The sequence below is a fragment of the Eutrema salsugineum genome, unplaced genomic scaffold (genome assembly GCF_000478725.1).
Source record: "Eutrema salsugineum unplaced genomic scaffold, Eutsalg1_0 scaffold_8, whole genome shotgun sequence".
Classification (NCBI taxonomy): Eukaryota; Viridiplantae; Streptophyta; class Magnoliopsida; order Brassicales; family Brassicaceae; genus Eutrema; species Eutrema salsugineum.
In genome coordinates, this window is record NW_006256414.1 from 6,183,646 (window position 1) to 6,203,081 (window position 19,436).

Below are 19,436 nucleotides of genomic sequence, written 5' to 3' on the forward strand. Positions count from 1 at the left end.
AAATCTCATGTCTCCACTCTGCCTGATGGAGCAAAGTTAGTTCCTTACTGTTTTTTCAAGAACTCTGATCAGCCAATATTCAAATGAAGGGGCTTCTCCATGCTTACTGTCGTTCCTTTCTCTCCATATTGAGTGGATCACGGCCTGAAAATACATACCTCAGCAAGTAAGTGATTGTTCTGTTTCATGGCAGGTTGGTAAGAAGATCAGTGATGGTGCTCCATTCATCCGTGCACCGGTCTCTGAGCAGGCCCTCAGTCAGCGTTTTCCATATAGCTTTTGCAAAGCTACACGTGAAAAAAGATGGTCCCTTGTTTCCAAAGGATGATTACAGATGATGCATTTTGTATCGGCGTTACTGTTTCAAGCTCTGATCCTCTCATCTGTGGCCAGTCTGTTTTTGAAAGCTAACCAAGTGATGAATGAGTATTTAGGAGTTGTTTGGGAACCAGACTCCTTTATACCAATTCACTCGAGGTTTAGCTTGCCTGATTTGGTTCCAAGTATCTCTTGACACAAACTTGTTCCTGAAGGCACCGTTTCTTCCTTTCCATTTGGGAATGTCTGTAGCATTGCGATCCATTGTCTGAGAGACTGTTTGCAAGTGAGCTTCAATGTCTTTGTATACAGATTGCCTGTGTCTCCTTCGCCTTGGTTTATCTAGAGCTTCCTGCACTGTAGCCTGCTGCGGAATACCCAGCTCTATAAACCCTCTTTCACCCGTTAGATCGATCAAGCAGCCCAATTCACACCATGGATCATACCAGAAAGAAATAGCAGTTCCACTTCTGACCTCAACTGCATAGAAGTTTCTTGCCAGCTCCTTGTACTTTAGAAGCTTTTTCCACATCCAAGATCCCAAGGAGCTAGTAGTTTTAACCGCCCAGAAAGAACCATTCCTGATTAGGAATCTCTTCACCCAATTAACCCATAAAGAAGCATCTGTTGACTGAATCCTCCAAATCAACTTTAAACAGCAAACTTTATTGGCCTCCTCAATTGATCTGAGTCCCAAGCCGCCCTCTACCTTAGGGGAGCAAACATCCTTCCATGCCACTTTTGCTTTCTTCGTATTCAGAGTTGGGCCAGATCACAAAAAAACAGAACAGAGGCTGTCTATTTCATGTATACACGCTTTAGGCAATCGAAATGCTGCAATCCAGAAGTTGATTACACTAAAGATCACTGATCCAATGAGCTGCAATCTGCCAGCGAATAAGAGAGCCCGTGATGTCCATGTATTGATGCGGTTTTCTAATGTTCTCGACCAGCAGCAGATAATCAGCTGCAGACATGTTTTTTGTTATCAGCGGGAGACCAAGATATCTCACTGGTAACTCTACGTGATCAAATGGGAATTGGTTTAGAATCTCCGCCTGAGTTGCCTCTGGAATTCCAGCCATGTAAAGAATAGATTTTTCTAAGCTTATGTGCAGACCTGATCTTATAGCAAACTCTTCAAATATATTAAGGGCATTCTCTATTGACCTTTTCTCCCCAGCAGTGAATACCAATAAGTCGTCAGCAAAGCAGAGGTGTGTGAGAGATAACTTCTTGTAGTTTGGATGATAGCTAATCAACTTATCCACAGCCGCTTGATCAATTCGTTTTGAAAGGACATTCATACACACACCCTTGCCTGAGCCCCCTTTCACTACCAAAATAACCTGCCAATTCCCCATTTATTTGGACAGAGAAAGAAGCAGTAGTGACACACAGTTGTATCCAGTGGATGAACTCCTCAGGGAAATCGAGAGCCCTCATAGTATTCAGCAAAAAAGGCCATTGAACAGAATCAAAAGCTTTGGAATTGTGACTGAAGATTCTTATGCACATGGAATTCAACAGGTAAACATCATCTGAATTGAGTCATAAATATTGCATCCATGACGTCAATTGTTTTGTTTTCCCAGTCTTCAATCCTCACCTTGTAACCATTGGTTACAATTTCGACAAGGTTATCAAGATCTTGATCGGGATTGTCCTCCAAAAACACTGTGTCTTCAGGGTCACCTTGTATAGATGGTAAGACACAGACAACCTTAAGCTGCACAGCACAAGTCAAAAAAAGTTCTCAATTAAGTAAGAACATCCAAAACAATGCAAAACAAAACACTTTGAAAATCAAGGATTTGAAAACTTACATCGCAATAACCCTCTATGGTGAAAATCTGATTAGATACATGAACCATCAGCCTAAGATATTTTTCACATAAGAAAGATGTTGGCGCTTCAGCAGTGTTTAGTGAACTGAATGAACTCTGAAGTTTCGGAACTGACTCCAACATCCACAGATGCAAGGATAATGGGAAACCGTGAATATCATATTTGGGTTTCCCAGGCCGTGTTGGAACAATCTTCTTAACCGAGTTTAGCAGTATCATGTAGGAGTCTCTCTCCTATGGATAACTCATCGGCGTCTCCAAATTCTGTGCAATCTTGAGGAGCTTCTTTGGAAAACGATATCCAATATATCTCGGAATTACTAAAGACTCGATGAGTATCAATATTGCCAGACAGAATCTCTCATCCTTGTTCTCCTCTGTAGCTTCAGTGTGGATTAACGAATATAAGAGGTCCGAAGGTCTATGACCATTTTCAACATCACCCCAATCATATTTTAACTCTTCCTCCTCTTCTTCGTTCTCTTCTTCATTCTCTTCTTCGTTATCTTCTTCATTCTCTTCCAACTCATAACACTTCAGCCCCGTAACCATATGAAATTCTCTAATAGAGAATCTCATAGGTTGTGCTTCGAAGTGGAACAACATCTCCTTCTCTTTCACGGTTCTGACAGATCGAGTAAGCAACAAATGCACAATTTTTCCTGACATCATCATAGAATCCCTTAAAGTGAGCTTCAAGATCGGTCCCAGGAATGTATTCCTAACTCTCTGAAACTCTTCAATGGTGAGCTCATTTTTAACTTTCTCGATCATCTTGAAAGATGCAAACTGGTTTACTATCGGGTCTGGCTCTTGATTTGGCTCTTTTCCTATCTTGAAATGAAGCTTAGGGCAGTGTAATAAGTGGATAAGGTGGAAATGAATCCATTTGAACCCTTCCTGAAATTCTAAAAACACAAACTCAGATCTCAGACAAACATAAACTCAATACTTTTTGAAATTTAGAAAACACAAATACAATTAAGGAAGAGATTACTAAATTTTTCCATACGAACTGATACAACCCTAATCTAACCTAAAAAATTATCAATAACATGATCAAAACATAATCTCAGAGTCACGGTTTTAAGAATGTCTTCCTAAATCACCTAGAAATTTCCAAAAACCCACAAATCAGATGGAACTAATACAAATCGGAGAAAGAGCTTTATTGAGAAACTAAACAAAAACATACAAAACGGGCATGATTTGGGAAATAACACAATTTTGGAAACGATTCGGGAATTTATTCGTAATTAGGGTTTTTTGAAATGTTAAATCGATAAGAGAATTACACTGAATCGATGTGAAATTATTGTTCTTCCTCTTTCTGATGTTCACTAAACACCACCGATGAAGCGATTTAAGCCTCCGATGAAGCGAAATCTCCAAATCGAAAACCAAAACCCTAAATCGATGTGAAATTATGGTTCTTCCTCTTTCGCTCTCAGATCGGTTTGTGTCGTGTTACAATGAGGTTCCTCTCCCGACGAAGATTTCTTCAAATTCTGACGACGATGATGACGATTACGGCGGTGGATGTTTCAACGGAGAAGTTTTCTAAGGATTCGTGTTTTCTCGTGGAAGAAGGAAATGAAGCGTCTTTTCAGTTTAATGAAGGCTAAGTTGGTCCAAACCCAGATTGAGAGTTATTCCATAGAAAAGAAAATTTTATTGGGCCATTTAGGAGAATCGCCCAATTCAAAATTAGTAATTTTAGCTATCCAAAATATTTTTAACCCGGTTTTTCATATATGTTTTCAGTTTTATATTTTATTAAAATTATATTTTTAATATTTAAATTATAGATTTGATTCTTACCTCTTGTTTTATTATTGATTTACAAATAAATCATAATCGAAATATTTTATATAATCAACATAACTATCATATCATTTACATCATTATAAATATTTTATATTTCAAATATGACCATTATTTTTTATATGTGAATTAGTTTTTTTTTTAAATTATTGGTATTTCTGATAAACTATTTTAATAGTATAGAGATTATGTAAATTAGAATATTTAAATCAAATCTAAATTAATACTTGTTTATTATTTTAAATCAAATAAAATCTAAATTACCTATATTTAAGAAAATCTAAAAATATTTAAATTAATATCTAATTTTTGAAATTAAATATAAAATATTATAAAACTGTTTCTAAACACTTTAAAACAAAATTTAAGAGTGTTTGGAAGCAAGTATTAAAAGTGCTTCTATTTTAATATAATAGATAGGAAGGAAACCCAAAATATACCACCTGTTGTTTAAAAATTATCTTTTTAAGATGACAAAATAGACATTTTCAACCGGATTTGCTCTTGCTAGTCCATTCCTGCAACTTTTTTGAGAAATGTTCTTCATATATCTTAATAATAAGATGCAGATTCTTTTCTACTATCTCTATGTAATCTTGTCCTTTAGTGACTTTTTCCATATTTCGATGAGTCGTTCCCCAGTCTTCAAAGCAATGCTTGAGAATGATATGGAAGAGGTCACTAAATGCCATTTGCTCATCCCGACATACTTTACCTGTGTAGAGATACTCCACGAAAGTTTGAAGGGTCTCATAAGATACTTTGCTGATCTTGATTGTGCTACTACGACTTTCTTCTATATTATTCTCAAACATTGCTCTGAAGACAGGTGAATGACTCATCTAGAAAAAATAGTCATGTTTTTGTTAGAACCCTAGTAAAGATTATAGATTGGGAGAAAGTTCACTACATTAAAGAGATTATTGAGTTGAAGAAAGTTCACTCTGGAATACTTTCACAGTACTCATTATCTATGATAAATATTAATGTGATAGAACTGAGATATTTAAATCCTAAAAAGGAATACACAGGGAAAAACTACAGTTTCTCATCATGTTTTGTTGCAAAGATGTAAATTGGGTTCTAACAAAAAGGGGTAAAAACCAATGAAAAAGATACACCTGAAGTGAAAAAACATTAAAGTGATCGAGAAGATACTAAATGAAAATATAATTCGACATTTTTTTTTCGTTATCATTCGACATATTAACACAGCTCATCAACTTTTTCATTAGAAAAAAAAAAACACAAAATGAAATTGAACTAAAGCAGATCTTATAATACTAGGAAAAGTGTAGTAACTGAACTAGTACCAAATGACTGCAACTTCTATTTCATTCTAACTTCAAATAAGTAAGAATGGACAGAGGTTTTTTCTTGAAAATTTGAGTATTGTTAATGAAAATCTCTTTATTTACATTGAATGACCAACTATCAACCACAGACGCACATATTAAATATTTGAAAGAAACATAACAATCAAAGTTAAATAACTCATCACATAAACTAATGGTCCAAAAAGTAGAGAGCAAACCAGAATAGATTTATAAGCGGGAATAGGAGCGGCAGAAGCCAGTGCATCAGAGGCGAAGAGAACAACATCTGTGAAAAACTTGGAGTTGCTGACGTGATTAAGAGAAGAAGATAAGCGAAGGAAATCAACTTTGGCCTTTTGAGCGTTGACCTGCTTCAAGAGCTTTTCTTTAGCCTTGGGGACACCATCACAGCACTCTTTGCTGCGGCAGGAATTATGAGGAATATACATTTCCCGACAAGAGATGCAATACATCTCCATGTCATTGTCAGAATTGTTGGAATCACAGTCTGAGTCGTTGTGGCTAGAATGGTGTCTCTCCATCGTACACAAAAGTTCAGTAAATCGAACAACTTAAGAAACACAGAATCGCTCCATCGTTTTATAATTGAACTGATCGAAAGTTATATTTGGTTATTTGTTGAAAAAATAAATAAATATATACATATGTCAAGGTTTTTTTTCCCAAATAATATTGATTTGATACTATAACCAAATAATATTGATTTGATACTATAATAGTCAAATCCATTGAATCTACCATAATATATGAGTATATGACACATTCTCCTTATAAATACAGCCAAATTTCTATAATTTAACTTTTACAGGTTATGACATCAAGACAGTCTAAATGAATCCAGGCAATTTAGTATATTTTTGTGAGTAAATCATCCCAAAAGGCACAAATTGAGTATATGGAAAATTCATCATACATATAATAATCGCGAGGATAAAATTTGCGGTTGTTTGTGAGATATAGGAAGAAAAAGTTGTTCAATAAAAGGAAAAAAAGAAAAAGAATAGAAATTAGATATTTCACATGGTATGAAATTATTAACCATATAATTTTATTTTATTTTATCTTTACTCTACAAACTCAGTCTATGTTTTATTATTATCCCATGAGCAGCTTTCTCTTTTAATCTTCTTCTTTATTTTCTATTCAACTTTTATTTTAATAAAAAGCAAATTTGAGATTGGGTTCTGTCTTTCAATTTCTTACTTATAATATAAAATGAAATATGAATTTTATTTTCTTTATTTTTAATTCTTTCATAAAGAAAAAAAATGGTTTGAATATTTCCTAAAGATAAGTATAATGCAAAATAATACACTCAGCTTTTGTGTGTGATTTTTATGTTGCCATTTAGATGTCTTCAACAAATATGTATGTATTTTACTTAGTGGGTTTTATGCGATAACCAAGACCACTAAATCCGGTTATATAATATATTTACTATTTATTTTACTGAAAATATAAGTTTCTTCACAAGATGTTTGAAGAGTGATCCAGACTTCTTACCGCTTTGTTTCGACTTCAAGATTTAAGATGTTTTTTATGATGCAAAGAATGTTCCATCGAAAACTTGATGAGATATGATGTATCGGACTCTAACTTATGAGAAGGAACCATAATTTAATTTTGAAAAACTGATTGTCCAATCTCATTCGTGTTATCATGTATGAACTTGCTAGAAGTGTTGGGAAATGACAAGTTATTCTTGATATATCTTCTTTTCTAATATTTTATGAATTCTTAAAATGTATTTACTTATCATACAAATAGAATTAGGTTAATATTAAAATATAAATATGAGTTACTGGCTCTTTAAATAACCATTATTAAAATCACCATTATTAAAATAAATACCTTTCTACACACGCATAAACACATGTATCACACAAAAGCATCACAAACCTTGAAGATCCACAGTAATGACCTGAGCATAATCTCCCTTTTCAACAACAAACGTTTTAAGAACCTTTTGAGACGAACTAGAAATCACTTCAACAGCATAATTTCCATGGTACCCTCTAAAAGGAAACGCACCGTTTTGATCGATATGTCCATTAGCATGAGAGAGCCAATCTTTTTTCACAGCCAAAAGCCTCTTACCAGCTTCATTAACATCTCCTTCTGCATTCACCAAATGAGAGTTGTCTCTGGCCATGAAAAACTCCCAAAATCCCCATAACATTATACCTTCGACCGCAGGATGACCAAAAGCTTCCCACATCATTACCTCCAAATCATCTCCCCTTACATGCTCATTTATCGACGAAACATCCATTTCCGTGAACCATATCGGTAAACCAAGGATTCCTAGTTTATCTAAAGCTGAACATACGATTGGACCTACCGGACTATCGATATGCCCCTGAACCCCGATTCCTCCTACTGGCGCACCCTTTTCTTGCAGGTCAAGAATGTGTTCGATGTACTTTTCAGGGCAAGATCTTGGGTCACACCCGTCTTCTATGTGGTAATCGTTCACAAACAATGTCGCAGATGGGTCTAGTTGGTGTGCGGTCTTGAACATGTTGACTCTAATGTCTTTCCCTAGCTTGTCTTGGTAGAAAGATCCGTGTAACATCTCGTTGTTCACGTCGTAATGTTTGAATTTCCCCTTGTATCGGTTTAGAAGACCGGTTAGGCGGTTTTGGACTGCGTTGTTTAACTCGGATTGGTTCATGTTTTGGATCCATTGCTGAACAGTGGCTTGCACTTCCCAGAAGATACAATGTCCTCTGGTTTCTATGTTGTTGCTACTGCACAAGTTGAGCATATCGTCTGCGTCTTGGTAATTAAGCTTCCCTTGTTCTGGTTCCGTCCAGTACCATTTCAACTCGTTTGCGAAAACCGCCCAATTAAAGTTTTTCAAGAAGAAATCAACAAAGTCTTCGTTATCTATATTTGATCTGCTGATGCAAGTTCCCACAGGGAAGCTGTTCCTTATCTGTCGAACTTTAACTGTAGCTCCAGAAAGTTTGCTAGCATCAGCACCCGAGAATTTGAGGATAACATCACGCTTACGGATCTGTAAATCGAGATAATTACTATACACGTAACATTTTGACATAAACGATTGAAAACAGAGTCATTATGTTACCTTGTCACATTGTCTTCTCAAATGTTTGACTCTCGCAAGCCGATCCACCGGGAAAATCTGCAAGCCAGCGACCATTAGATCAACACCAGAAGAAGGTCCTTGAACATAAACCAAAGCCTTAGAAGGCTGCTTCTCAATTCGGAAAGAACCACCAATTTCATGCCATTTATCATCGTTGATCTCGACTTGTCCTCCATTTACCCATTGGCTATCGATACCAAGTGCGACATTAACATTTTGTGGACTAGTAACGCCCGAACCAACTTTGACCCAAACTGATACTTGGTATGTCAAGAACAGCTTGAGTTTGTCTGTGATCATTTGAGCTGGACCCATCCATGTCTGTGTTCGGTTAGTCACTAGCATATAGTGGCCACTTAGTGGCTCGTGTGGTCCAAGCGAGTCCCTTGCCATAGGAGGAAGTATTCGAGGGGACCCTTCTGCAACGCTTAGCGTGCAGTTCCCTAATGAGAACCAGCCATTGGTAGTACCATCGCCTAAATGGCTATTTGTGAGTATGTTTACACCAAATGCAGGATTCTACAAGAAGAAAAAAAACAACAAAGCGGAGTATAACTAATCTTCAATACAAATTCTTTTGCTAAACTGTTTTATTATAAGAGGTTCACATGTAAACGTAAAAGCAGAGTTTGATAGTTGAAACATTGACAGCCTAAGTAGATTTTTTACTGAGACGAAATTGTGAATTGGATCTTTGGACTAACCTCAATAGATGGGACCGGTAAAGGAGGTATTTTCTCGGCGTGTTTTAAAGTTAAGCTGTTCAAGAGAATATCGGTTCCAGGAGGTGGACCTTCAATGTAAATGACTACTCGTGATGCAGAACCATTGAGGAAGAACTTCCCTTTACATTGTACCCACTCCTTGTCTGTTGCCTGCACACTTTTGAAGAACAAAACATAAAAATCAACTTACAGCATTTTACAATGAATCTTGATCTGATAAATGCGAATGAGATATTAAACAAAAGGAAACAACAACTAACTTGGCAATGCCAATGTATTGATCACGTTGATTTGGATTCTGGACCCATAGAGTAGCTTGTACAGTAGCATTTGTCACATTGTTTCCGTATATACGAACAAGCGCGGTTGCTTCATACACAAGTTTTCTCTGAACTTTCCCAGTAATCTCTTGTTGTATACCGTTCCAGTTCTGTGTTCGTTCTGTAGCTGAAGCGAAAGCTTTCCCTGATTGTGGTACTATACTTCCATCAGCCATTGAGTCATGCAACACAAGTTTGCAGCTTCTCCCAGACCAGTTGTTTAGTCCATCTTCAAAGTTTGGGTTCACTACAATATTCTCATCTTCCATTGTAACATGCTCTTCTTGTTCCAGCTTTAAAGAAAACAAAACAGGTCAGCTCAAACACAAACAAACAATCAAAATTGATATGATCAATAACATACCTCAGGCTTAATGGTAACATACTGTATGAGGAGATCAATCCCCGGTGATGGGCCTTCTAAATAGAAAACAACTTTTTCTGGTACATTCGGTAAGGAAAACATGCCTTCTAGTCTCACCCACTTCTCCTTGAAGACACAAGTTCTGCAAATTCAAAAAATCAAAAAAAAAAATGTTGTTCTTTTGTGAAAATCACATGAAACTGTAAGTGTAAAAAGGCCTTACTTTGCGATGAACTGATATTTTGTCGGAGATTGTTGGTTTTCAAGCTTCAAAGTGGCCATAACCTCTACCAATCCTTGAACAGGTCCAGATACAGCAACAGTTGCAGAAACTTTGTAAAGACAACAAGGTTTCACTCTGCTTGTGATGTCTTGCTCCAAGCCTTGCCAAGTTTCTTTCCGGTTCGTGACAACTACGTAGCTACCGCACTTTGACGGGTCTAATACACCGTGAGAGACACCAGAACCTTCGGTGACGACAAAGGCCTCGCAGCAATTCGGATGCCACGGATGCATCCCCGATGAGAAGTCATGATTCACAATCACATTGGTGAGATTAGAACCGAGATTTGATGCCACATTGTTGTTGTTCTGCTTTGTAAGCTGGTAGAGAAATGATTAAACAGAGAAAGATCAGATTAAGGTTTCAAAAAGTTTAGCTTAGAGTTGAATAAAGTATGTGAAAAGAAAAGATGAACAAGACTTGGCTACAAAGCAAGGAACAGAACAGCAAAAACAACCAAACCATCGAAATCCTAACCTCCTCATTGTAGTTTCTTGAAATCTCCATGTTTTCTTTTAGTTTCTTGCAGAACAGAATCAGACCGAGATCATATCAAGACAAATTAGTAAATGGGTCACAGAAAAAAATAAAGAAAACACACAAAGATTAAACCTTTTTGTGTAAAGAAGAAGACTAACCTTTTCTTGATTTCGATTTCTGCTCTTGTGGATTCGATTTGAGAAACAGCAAACCGTGAATCTCTTCATTATATAGACACAGAGATCAAATTGCTCTGCGTTTTCTTGGTAGGTCTTTCAAATTGATCGCAGGATTCAAGTGAACTCCAAGAAAAAACGACCTGCGGGACCAGTTAACCAACCAAACTCTGTTCCGAAATTTTAATTCTTCTTTTTAACCTCTTAAACCTGAAGAACAGATAAAGTTCAGTTTTCTGGGTTTTAATTTTATGTAGTCCCTTGGAGGTTGTGATCGAAAAAGACAATAAAACTATTTAAATACGGTTAACATTAACTTTATCTTTAAATTTAATTTTAAATTAGGCTTGTGTTGGGGACTCCGTTGATGAATGTTTTCTCAAAAATCTTGTGGTGTCTGTAAAATGTCTATTCTAATTAGCAAGAAGAACCCATTAACTAACTAATTTCTTTTCAAAATACATATATTAACCATTAAAATTGTCACAAATATACTCAAGTGCGCGATATTTCATTCTTACATAGCCGTACACGCGTTGGAAAATTAAGAAAGCAAATAAATAGCTGATCACTGCTGTCATATCCATGTGCAGTAATCTTCTTTTCTTTTTCTTGGAAAGTCATTATTAAGCCTTGATAGATAACTAATTGCAAAAGGTAAATATTGGTGGCTAAGTTTTAACAAACTAATAAAGCTAAACATACAGTTGCTTTGTTAAGTATTAATAAACCCAACATGTAGTTGAATTGATGTACTAGCGAATTCCTTAAAAGAGAAAACCTCAAATCAGAATACAAACTAATTTTACATGCTCTAACTCCCGGACAAAATGGTTATGAGTCAATTCCTGAAACTCTGTGGTAATGGAAAAAATGATCAACAAAATTCAACAAAAAAGAAGAAGCACTAAGCTGGTTAATTAGCCCTAATAACAGTTTTTTCAGGTAAAAAAAATGCTTTGCCTAACAGTAAATTTTTTCAAATAAATAAATTACGGGTCCAAATATATTTTGTTGGCCTATCAACCCTAAAGTATTAGGGCGCCCTATCAACTTGAAGTAAAATCTGCCATACAATTTGCGATAAACAAAAAGGGACAAAGAAGGTAAGAGGTTATCATCGCGAGGAAAACAAAACTTTAAAGATTGGTTAAGAGATCCCAACTTGCTAATTTCTTCTAATTGTTTAAATTTGGATAGCTTGGATTGGAAGCAAACTATTCCTTTGTACTCTAATCCTACGAGGAGAGTTTGTTGAAAATTGGTCTTATTCAAATGGCTATTCTATTAAATTCGTCCTCGCCTTGTTGTCGCCTTCAGCCATTTAAACCTAAGCTTATAAAAGAGAACATAAATAAAGATGATTAACTACACAAAATGAACCATTGTGACTATAAACAAGCATGAAGAGGAGATAAAAACGTCTCTTTAATTTTTAAATTATCTTCTTCCGAGTTGACTGCTCTTGACTTTAATTTTCCATTTTTTTCTAATGAAGAAACCAACAAAAAATTATACTATCTGTTACTTTTTTTTTAAAGGAAATTTTCGCCACATTACCTTTATCTATTTGGACTATGCACAAAATATTTCTTATATAAGTTGGAAACCAAACCATTCGTACATTCTTTGAGTTCTCTAACACTCTTCTTTTCTCCGTCGTAACGTTTGGTTTCTTGAATTTGACAGTAACGAGAATCAAAGGATGGACATTATCAGCGATTTGCCAGATGATTTGCTCTTAAAGATATTATCATCACTTTTTTAAAAAGAAGTGGTAGCCACAAGTGCGTTGTCCCGACGGTGGCGGTCTCTATGGAAGTTGGTGACGACACTGAAGATTAGTAATAGTGAAGAATCCTGGAGATGTGTCGATTGGATTTCCAGCTCTTAATTTGGTGTTTAGCAATCCTCAAGTTCTAAAGGGCTTGGATTTTAAGCTTATCAACGATTTTCCTAGCAGGATCCAGCCTTGGGTTGAATCTGCAGTTTATCACGGTTTGAGAGAGCTGAGGATCGAGTTCGTTTACAGAATCGAGCCCAGGGACGGATCTAAAAAAAAAATTTAGTAAACATAATTTTATAAATAAGAAAAAAATTAGTTGGGGGTAACTTTTTCGTTTTTACCAATAAATTTTAAAAAAAAATTTGATAAAAATTATATAAATTATTTAAGAAAAAATAAAAACAATTGGGGGCACATGATCCCATCGGGTTGTTCACTACCTCCGCCCCTGGTTCCGCCTTGTGTTTGTTTGTCGTCCGTCAAAACTCTTAGCCTCATATCAGTGAAGTTCTCATGCCACAAATCTGTTCAAAAGCTTCTAAGCATCTGTCCTGTTCTTGAAGATTTGGTTGTAAGACGATCTGCATATACTGATATACCAATGTGGAGATTTACACTATCAATGTGCCTACTTTGACGAATTTATCCATCGATTATTTACGGGCAGCATTCTGAATTTATATTAATCAACAATTCCACTCGGATTTTAGAATGAGTACATATAGATGCTAATGATTTAGCTTCCTAGTCTACTTCGAATTCTTATAATATTTATTTTCATAACTCGGTTGCTTCCTCTTTCGATTAACATTTTTTTGTAAAAAAAAAAAATATTACTTTATTTCCCATTTGCCTCTTTCGATTAAGAATTTTTTTTGTTTGTGCTTAGTATAAATATTGAACTAGAATCACCAAAAAGAGACTAGAACATAAGAAAAAAAAAATATCATTTTGTCAGCAAATGCAAATCCTTGTCAGTCACTAAGATAACAAACTGGTTTACTGCTTTAAATATTGATTTAAAAAACACAGATTTTGTTGTCAAGCTCTTAAATAAGGATAATACATAAAACACATTATAGCCTGAATGGATGAAACGAGAAAAGTTGGGCCTGAATGGATGCTAGAGATACTGAGCTATGGATGCAGAACAAGAAAGATGGAGCAAGACTTACTCCATTTATTTAACGCATAGAGTTGTTTCATCGGAAATGTTGAACAGGTGGTTCACGCCGGTGGCCGTTTCCAAGAAAGGTATCTTGTCTTCTGTGACAATTATAACAGACTGTTCAAATCTTATACAGGCCTAGATGAGGTTCGTTGACTCTCCTCAGACATTTGTGTTATCTCTCCTTACTTGGAAAGTAAGCCATCCCATCCTGATCCATGTAAAATTGGATTTTCGAATGAGGACATGCAGATACACAGAATGAAATTAGGATCGTAGATGTTCTGTTTACATATAGCTGATTCATCTTATCTTTGTGTCAAAACTTTATAACCAATAAGCCCCTTAAAACTGGATTTGAATTGTGTTATGCTCTTATGGTTATATATGAAACAGCTGTGAAAGGCTCATATGTATTAGATTGAAAGGTGTGGATACAGAGTGATTCATGTAGCTTTTCAGAAATAAAGTATTATCATTGGATTTAGACACCAAATAGTTACGAAGAAAGACCAAACAACTACATTTTTTTTTGTACTCTCCTGAGGACTCTCTCATGCATGGATCTCAAACTCACTCATGTGCTGTCCGGAATGGCTTGTATGTCTTGACACTACTTATCAGTCCTGCGATGGATCCAGCTCCAGCTAAGAGCGATACAACCAAGCAAACCCAGCACAACATTTTCAGCCCAATCCATCTAGGAGAGTACTTCTTAACCTTAGTCTGTGCAATGTGCATCTCCACCGGGAAATAAACCGTTAAAGGCCAGAATGAAGCTGCTCCTATCAGTCCCAATATTGCGTTGAAGAAAGGGAAGATCATAGCTACCAGAGTGGTTATCACCACATAAGCTGTCCTCCACACTAATCTGAAGAGGCTGATGTTGAATTTTCCAAGGAAAGGTACGTTTACCGAGTATTCAGAAGTGATGAACTTGTTGTCAGGCCAGTTTCTATTGCATTTCTTCTCAACAAACTGGAAGATCGGCTGGGCAAACACCTGAAATTGTATGGTTCCTTTCTATTAGTTAACAAAGAAAAGGTGTGAAACACTAGTCTTTCTTGTTTTGGTTACTTTTTGGGCTTTTACCTGATATGCACCAATAAGGTGGACAGCGATGCAAGCGTTTGCAAAGTCAATGAGCCAAAAGGGCTCGTAAAACCCAAAATCTGTGAGGAAATCTCCTGGAGCTTGGTTTCCAAATGCAGCATAGCCGAGACAACCACATAAGATGTAGAAAAATGTGGTGGTTGATACTCCCACAAGGCTTGCTCTTTTCATAGCTTTGTTCTCTGCTGGGCTAGATTTCAATGTGTCCTGCAAAAAGTATCAAGGTTTCACTGGTTAGTGTAAGTAAATCAATAATTCATACACTTTAATCCACTTTTGTCTCATTTGTCTCATGGGTTAAACTTAATCTTATTGAATCGTCACAATCCAGTAGACATATACTCTTTGGTACCAAATACCGTACAGTCATTAAAATGGTGAAAACTACGATCATTAAAAGACAAAATTTGTGAGTTGTAATGTCAACTCAATAAGCTAACGCTGTTGATAATAATTATAGTAATTGTTTACTGTGGAGAAGAGATTGACAATATCTTTGAATGTGACTTTTTGTCCTTAATAAGCACATGTTATGCCTTTTAGCTAAAAGACAGATTCTCTTCTTTTTGACTCTTTTGAGTAAAGCAAACAAAAAAAGTGGTCCACAGCGAATCGATTGTCATTGTCAATAATCTCTAACCACAATTCTAACAAGAGGTTCATATACAAAGCTAACAAGACTTAGCAAGAAATTGATTGATAACTTGCCTGAATCTCGATGAGAACCGTGGCGTAAGCATATGCAAATGCTATGTCCCCAACCGCTTGAAACGATCTCCATATCTTCTGAGTTGCGGTTACATCAACTCCTACCACCGTGCCCGTCAGATTCGTCTTACCGACTTTCCCACCTTATCATATCGTAACATATGAACCGTTAAATTACTGATTGTTTATGCCTAATGACTCCTAATCGAATTAAAAATATTTAATCTACTTATAGTGGACCAATTGGTATAATCTTGCTACAACTATTGATATATGTACTTTGAAAATACAGTTTGATGACCAAATGGTTAGTAATTGCGACTTTTTTGCTATTAATCCAATCTTTAAAGAATGTTATGTACCTGCGACGGTCGCGATGGCAAGGCCAATCCCAATAGTTGCGTAAGTGAAGGACATAACCGCAGCCATAAGGGAGAGAAAAGAGAGCTTGTGAAAATTTGGGATCTGGCTAAGAATAATCTGAATGATCCCAAAAACCGCCATGTATGGATAATTCGACAAAGCACAATCTGCATGGTGCCCTTTATCGTGGAAACAGTTGGCTTTCCCGACCGCTCTGCGCAAACACCATACCATTACCAACCACATCAATATGATATAGTAAGAAAAAATGAACTGTACATTTGGTAACGGTTATAAAGTAATAAATTGTTTACGCATAGTTGACTTACACCAAACTAATAGAAGCAGTGATGGTGTAGCCAACAGTGATCCCTACCAGGTTCCCATACTGTGCCACTCCACAAAGCTGCACTTTCCTACCACCTGTCATTTTTCACAATAATTGCAAGTATTATTTAGAGTCTATTATTATTTAGTACTTATGTTTTTAAGCTATTAATTAATCCTCTGTTTCATAAAGCAAACACAAAACACTTCACGGAACTAAATATAATACTCCCATCAACAATAATGCTAATACTACCAAAACCGTTTGCCTCATATGTCAAAATATTCTTTCATTTCTGCCTTCCTCGGGTTACACAGTTTTGGATCATTACAAAAAGTACAAAATTTTGAATATATTAATAATCGGTTGAAGATATTATTGATAACTTGAAGAAAAGTTTCAGCCTAATTAATAATTTCAACAACCATAGTGTATAATTGGAAAATTAAAGGACGGTTACCACACTTGTACATTCAAGTCAATGTTTAACTGTAAAAAAAAAATTCGTCGGACGTTAAATTCACATTTATTTTTCCTGTAAAACCACAATTTTAGGACACTAGAAAATCCAAATTATTCATTCTTAACCACAACCAATCGGATGCATAAATCGCGAATTTATATTGTACCAGACCACATCATTTTAAAATGTTGAAGATATCATCCTTGTGAAACCAAGCCTAATTATTTCAAAATGCATAATTGGGAACTAAAAGGATGGTTACCACAGTTTTACATTCAGTCAAATTAAAAAACTTAAAAGATATTAGAGAAATTCGTAGGAATTACTTTCCACAGTCAATAAATCAAAATTGGCAGGGAAATCTAAAAAATCACTTACTACATCAACAATCCTAACCACACAACCAATCTGATGCACAAACTTTTAGATTGTTAAATAACATATCAAGGATATTTTTTTTTTATGATTCCTTTCCAATTCTATAACATCAACTATTTTGTAAACCACGATCATTTTTCTATGAGAAATTCATAACAATACTAATTTTGTGTTTATCTTAAATTGTTGAAAAACATTACTTCTGCATATGATTAATCCCCATCAATTTTTTTTTTCGATTCTAACCACAACAATTCTCGGACAAGCATCATCCTAAGTAAAGTACCACACAAACTACTGTATCTGATTTAACGAAACAAAACCATACCTTTAAAAAATTCACAAAAAAAAATGAAAAATTCGTAAAGAACCCTTTGTGGAAAAAAAAAGGTTGGTGAAAAAGTGACAATTTTTTATAAATTTCATTACAATAAAATTATTATAAAAAAAAACATACCGAGGTAAGATCGAACAACGTCCATGTAAGTGTAATTTCGTTTGCCGGTGACGGGATCCGGCGCACGGTAGCAATCAGCGAGCATCGTAGAAGTGAAATAAGTGATGAAAGAGAAAATGATTAGAATCAAAGTCCCTGCGATCCAACCAAGCTGAGCTATTGCCCATGCCAACGATAAAACTCCGGAGCCTATCACCGCCGTGATAATATGCGCACTCGCCGTAAGCCACGTCCCCGTCCTCTTCTCTCGGCCGTCTTCGTCCACGTTCTTTGTGGGATCCGACACGTCGAAGACGTCGCCGGATTCCGCCGCGGACTGATTGTGTTCGGTGTTTAAACTCTTCATAGCGAGTGAGACGAGACAGAAAGGGAGAGGAAGCAAAGAGAGAGAAGATAAGTAAATGTGTAAGTCAGAGAGAGTAAATGAAGAAGTCTAATTATAGTCAACAGATTTTGGTTTACATAATACCATTTATATAGAGATACTTGTATATGTATAAGATATAGCAAATTTGGAATATATGCCAACGAGACGTATACGTAAATACGTGTTCAGTTTCAACTTTAATTTGTTTTCTTATAAATGTTTTTAATGTTTTGTTTTTTTAATATGGCTTGGGATGTGTGATTGCTCTCGACTAGACTTTGAGCCCACCCTATGGGGGGGAGGATTTTAATGTTCAGATTCTTTAATGATGTTTGAATTGTTTTCTTTTCTAAATATTAATATAGTGAATTATAGAAAAATATGATTTTTGCTCTATTTCATAATAATGAAAATACGTACTTACTATAGATGAAATAAATTATTAGTATGTTATGTACACAAAATCTTTATAATTGTTTTTTCTTTTTGAAAAAAATACATTTTCAAGAACTTGTTAAGAAATTTATATTGTTTCAAAACAAATTCTCACTCACTGAAATTTCAAACACATTTTCAAAATATTAAAAATGTTGTGCTTTAAAACATATCCTAATAAAAACCTGGCATAATCTTGAATCTATAATATTATTTTAAAAAGTTATCTTTAACCCAAAAAGCTATTTTTAGTTTTGGTTATTTATTTAAGAAAACAGAAAGTAGATTTTATTTGTTGCTTGAACATTTAAAATGTTACTTACCGATGAAGAAATTATATTAAACCAATGCTTATCATGAAGTCATGAGAATAGTTGATTGTTTACCATAGATAATTGTAATTTCTTTTGGTCTTCAAAATTAATTTTGACTGTTCTACCAAAATAATATAAAAGATAAAAACAAAAAAAGTTTGAATTTGATGAAGGATAAAAATTAATGGTTATGTAAAGGTTGCCATATAACATTTTAATCACTTCTTCATTATTAGTAAGTTGGTAACTGTAAAAGGCTTCTCATGCTCAATCAGGTCAAATAATACAAATGCGCTTTGACAAAAGGGATTTTAAGCCGTTACATAGATCCGATTTCGTCCTTTTGCTCATATTTTTTATTTGTTTTCAGGTGTTTCTTTAGAAAAAATTGAGACTAATTTACTGCAAATGAGAAAATAAGAAGAGTTGAGTTTTTTTTTTTTTTTTAATCTAAAAAAAGAGTTAAGTTACCATCTCTATTGAGTAATAGTCATTATGGGAATAACTATGGAACGCCTAAAAAAAGTGTTTTCTTACCAATATTATGATGAAGAAAGACAATTGAATTCCAAAAGGTAAAACATTATAGCTGACTTGTCATTTTTTTCTTCTTTCAAATAGCTCTAACACCTTTGAAGAGACAAGTTGTTTCAAATTGTTCAATGAAACTATTTCAACGAATGAACAATGTGTCTTTGAAATCGATTAACAAATGGATAGTCTTTATTTTTATAATGATCAACAAAAGACTTAAATATGTGAAAGTTTGA

At 35.2% G+C, this 19,436-nt stretch overlaps 2 protein-coding genes and 1 pseudogene across 2 annotated transcripts; 1 reads left to right on the top strand and 2 right to left on the bottom strand.

Annotated features, from left to right (window-relative positions):
• Positions 1-7,094: 7,094 nt before the first annotated feature.
• LOC18009601 (endo-1,4-beta-xylanase A) lies at positions 7,095-10,979 on the bottom strand. The gene is made up of 8 exons (XM_024160845.1): positions 10,769-10,979; positions 10,608-10,652; positions 10,071-10,450; positions 9,848-9,989; positions 9,424-9,776; positions 9,143-9,320; positions 8,418-8,957; positions 7,095-8,345 (listed from the first exon to the last, which is right to left on the bottom strand). Exons 1-8 carry the CDS (start codon positions 10,835-10,837, stop codon positions 7,218-7,220), a joined length of 2,835 nt encoding a protein of 944 aa, XP_024016613.1. The 5' UTR covers positions 10,838-10,979; the 3' UTR covers positions 7,095-7,217.
• A 637-nt stretch (positions 10,980-11,616) lies between these two features.
• LOC112088165 lies at positions 11,617-13,247 on the top strand (annotated as a pseudogene).
• Positions 13,248-14,126: 879 nt separating this feature from the next.
• LOC18009668 (amino acid permease 1) lies at positions 14,127-18,007 on the bottom strand. The gene is made up of 6 exons (XM_006392241.2): positions 17,551-18,007; positions 16,254-16,347; positions 15,924-16,138; positions 15,562-15,704; positions 14,833-15,060; positions 14,127-14,742 (listed from the first exon to the last, which is right to left on the bottom strand). Exons 1-6 carry the CDS (start codon positions 17,894-17,896, stop codon positions 14,314-14,316), a joined length of 1,455 nt encoding a protein of 484 aa, XP_006392303.1. The 5' UTR covers positions 17,897-18,007; the 3' UTR covers positions 14,127-14,313.
• Between the last annotated feature and the right edge of the window lie 1,429 nt (positions 18,008-19,436).

Bases quoted from the DNA above. Each gene is read 5' to 3' on its own strand.
- LOC18009601 (XM_024160845.1), bottom strand. From the start codon at position 10,837: ATGAAGAGATTCACGGTTTGCTGTTTCTCAAATCGAATCCACAAGAGC. The intron at 8,958-9,142 runs GTTAGTCCAAAG...TTCTTCTTGTAG, and splicing joins TACCGGTCCCATCTATTGAG to AATCCTGCATTTGGTGTAAA. The intron at 8,346-8,417 runs GTAACATAATGA...CTCGATTTACAG, and splicing joins TGAGAAGACAATGTGACAAG to ATCCGTAAGCGTGATGTTAT.
- LOC18009668 (XM_006392241.2), bottom strand. From the start codon at position 17,896: ATGAAGAGTTTAAACACCGAACACAATCAGTCCGCGGCGGAATCCGGC. The intron at 16,348-17,550 runs GTATGTTTTTTT...GAAAAATGACAG, and splicing joins CGTTGTTCGATCTTACCTCG to GTGGTAGGAAAGTGCAGCTT. The intron at 15,705-15,923 runs GTACATAACATT...CGATATGATAAG, and splicing joins TGCCATCGCGACCGTCGCAG to GTGGGAAAGTCGGTAAGACG.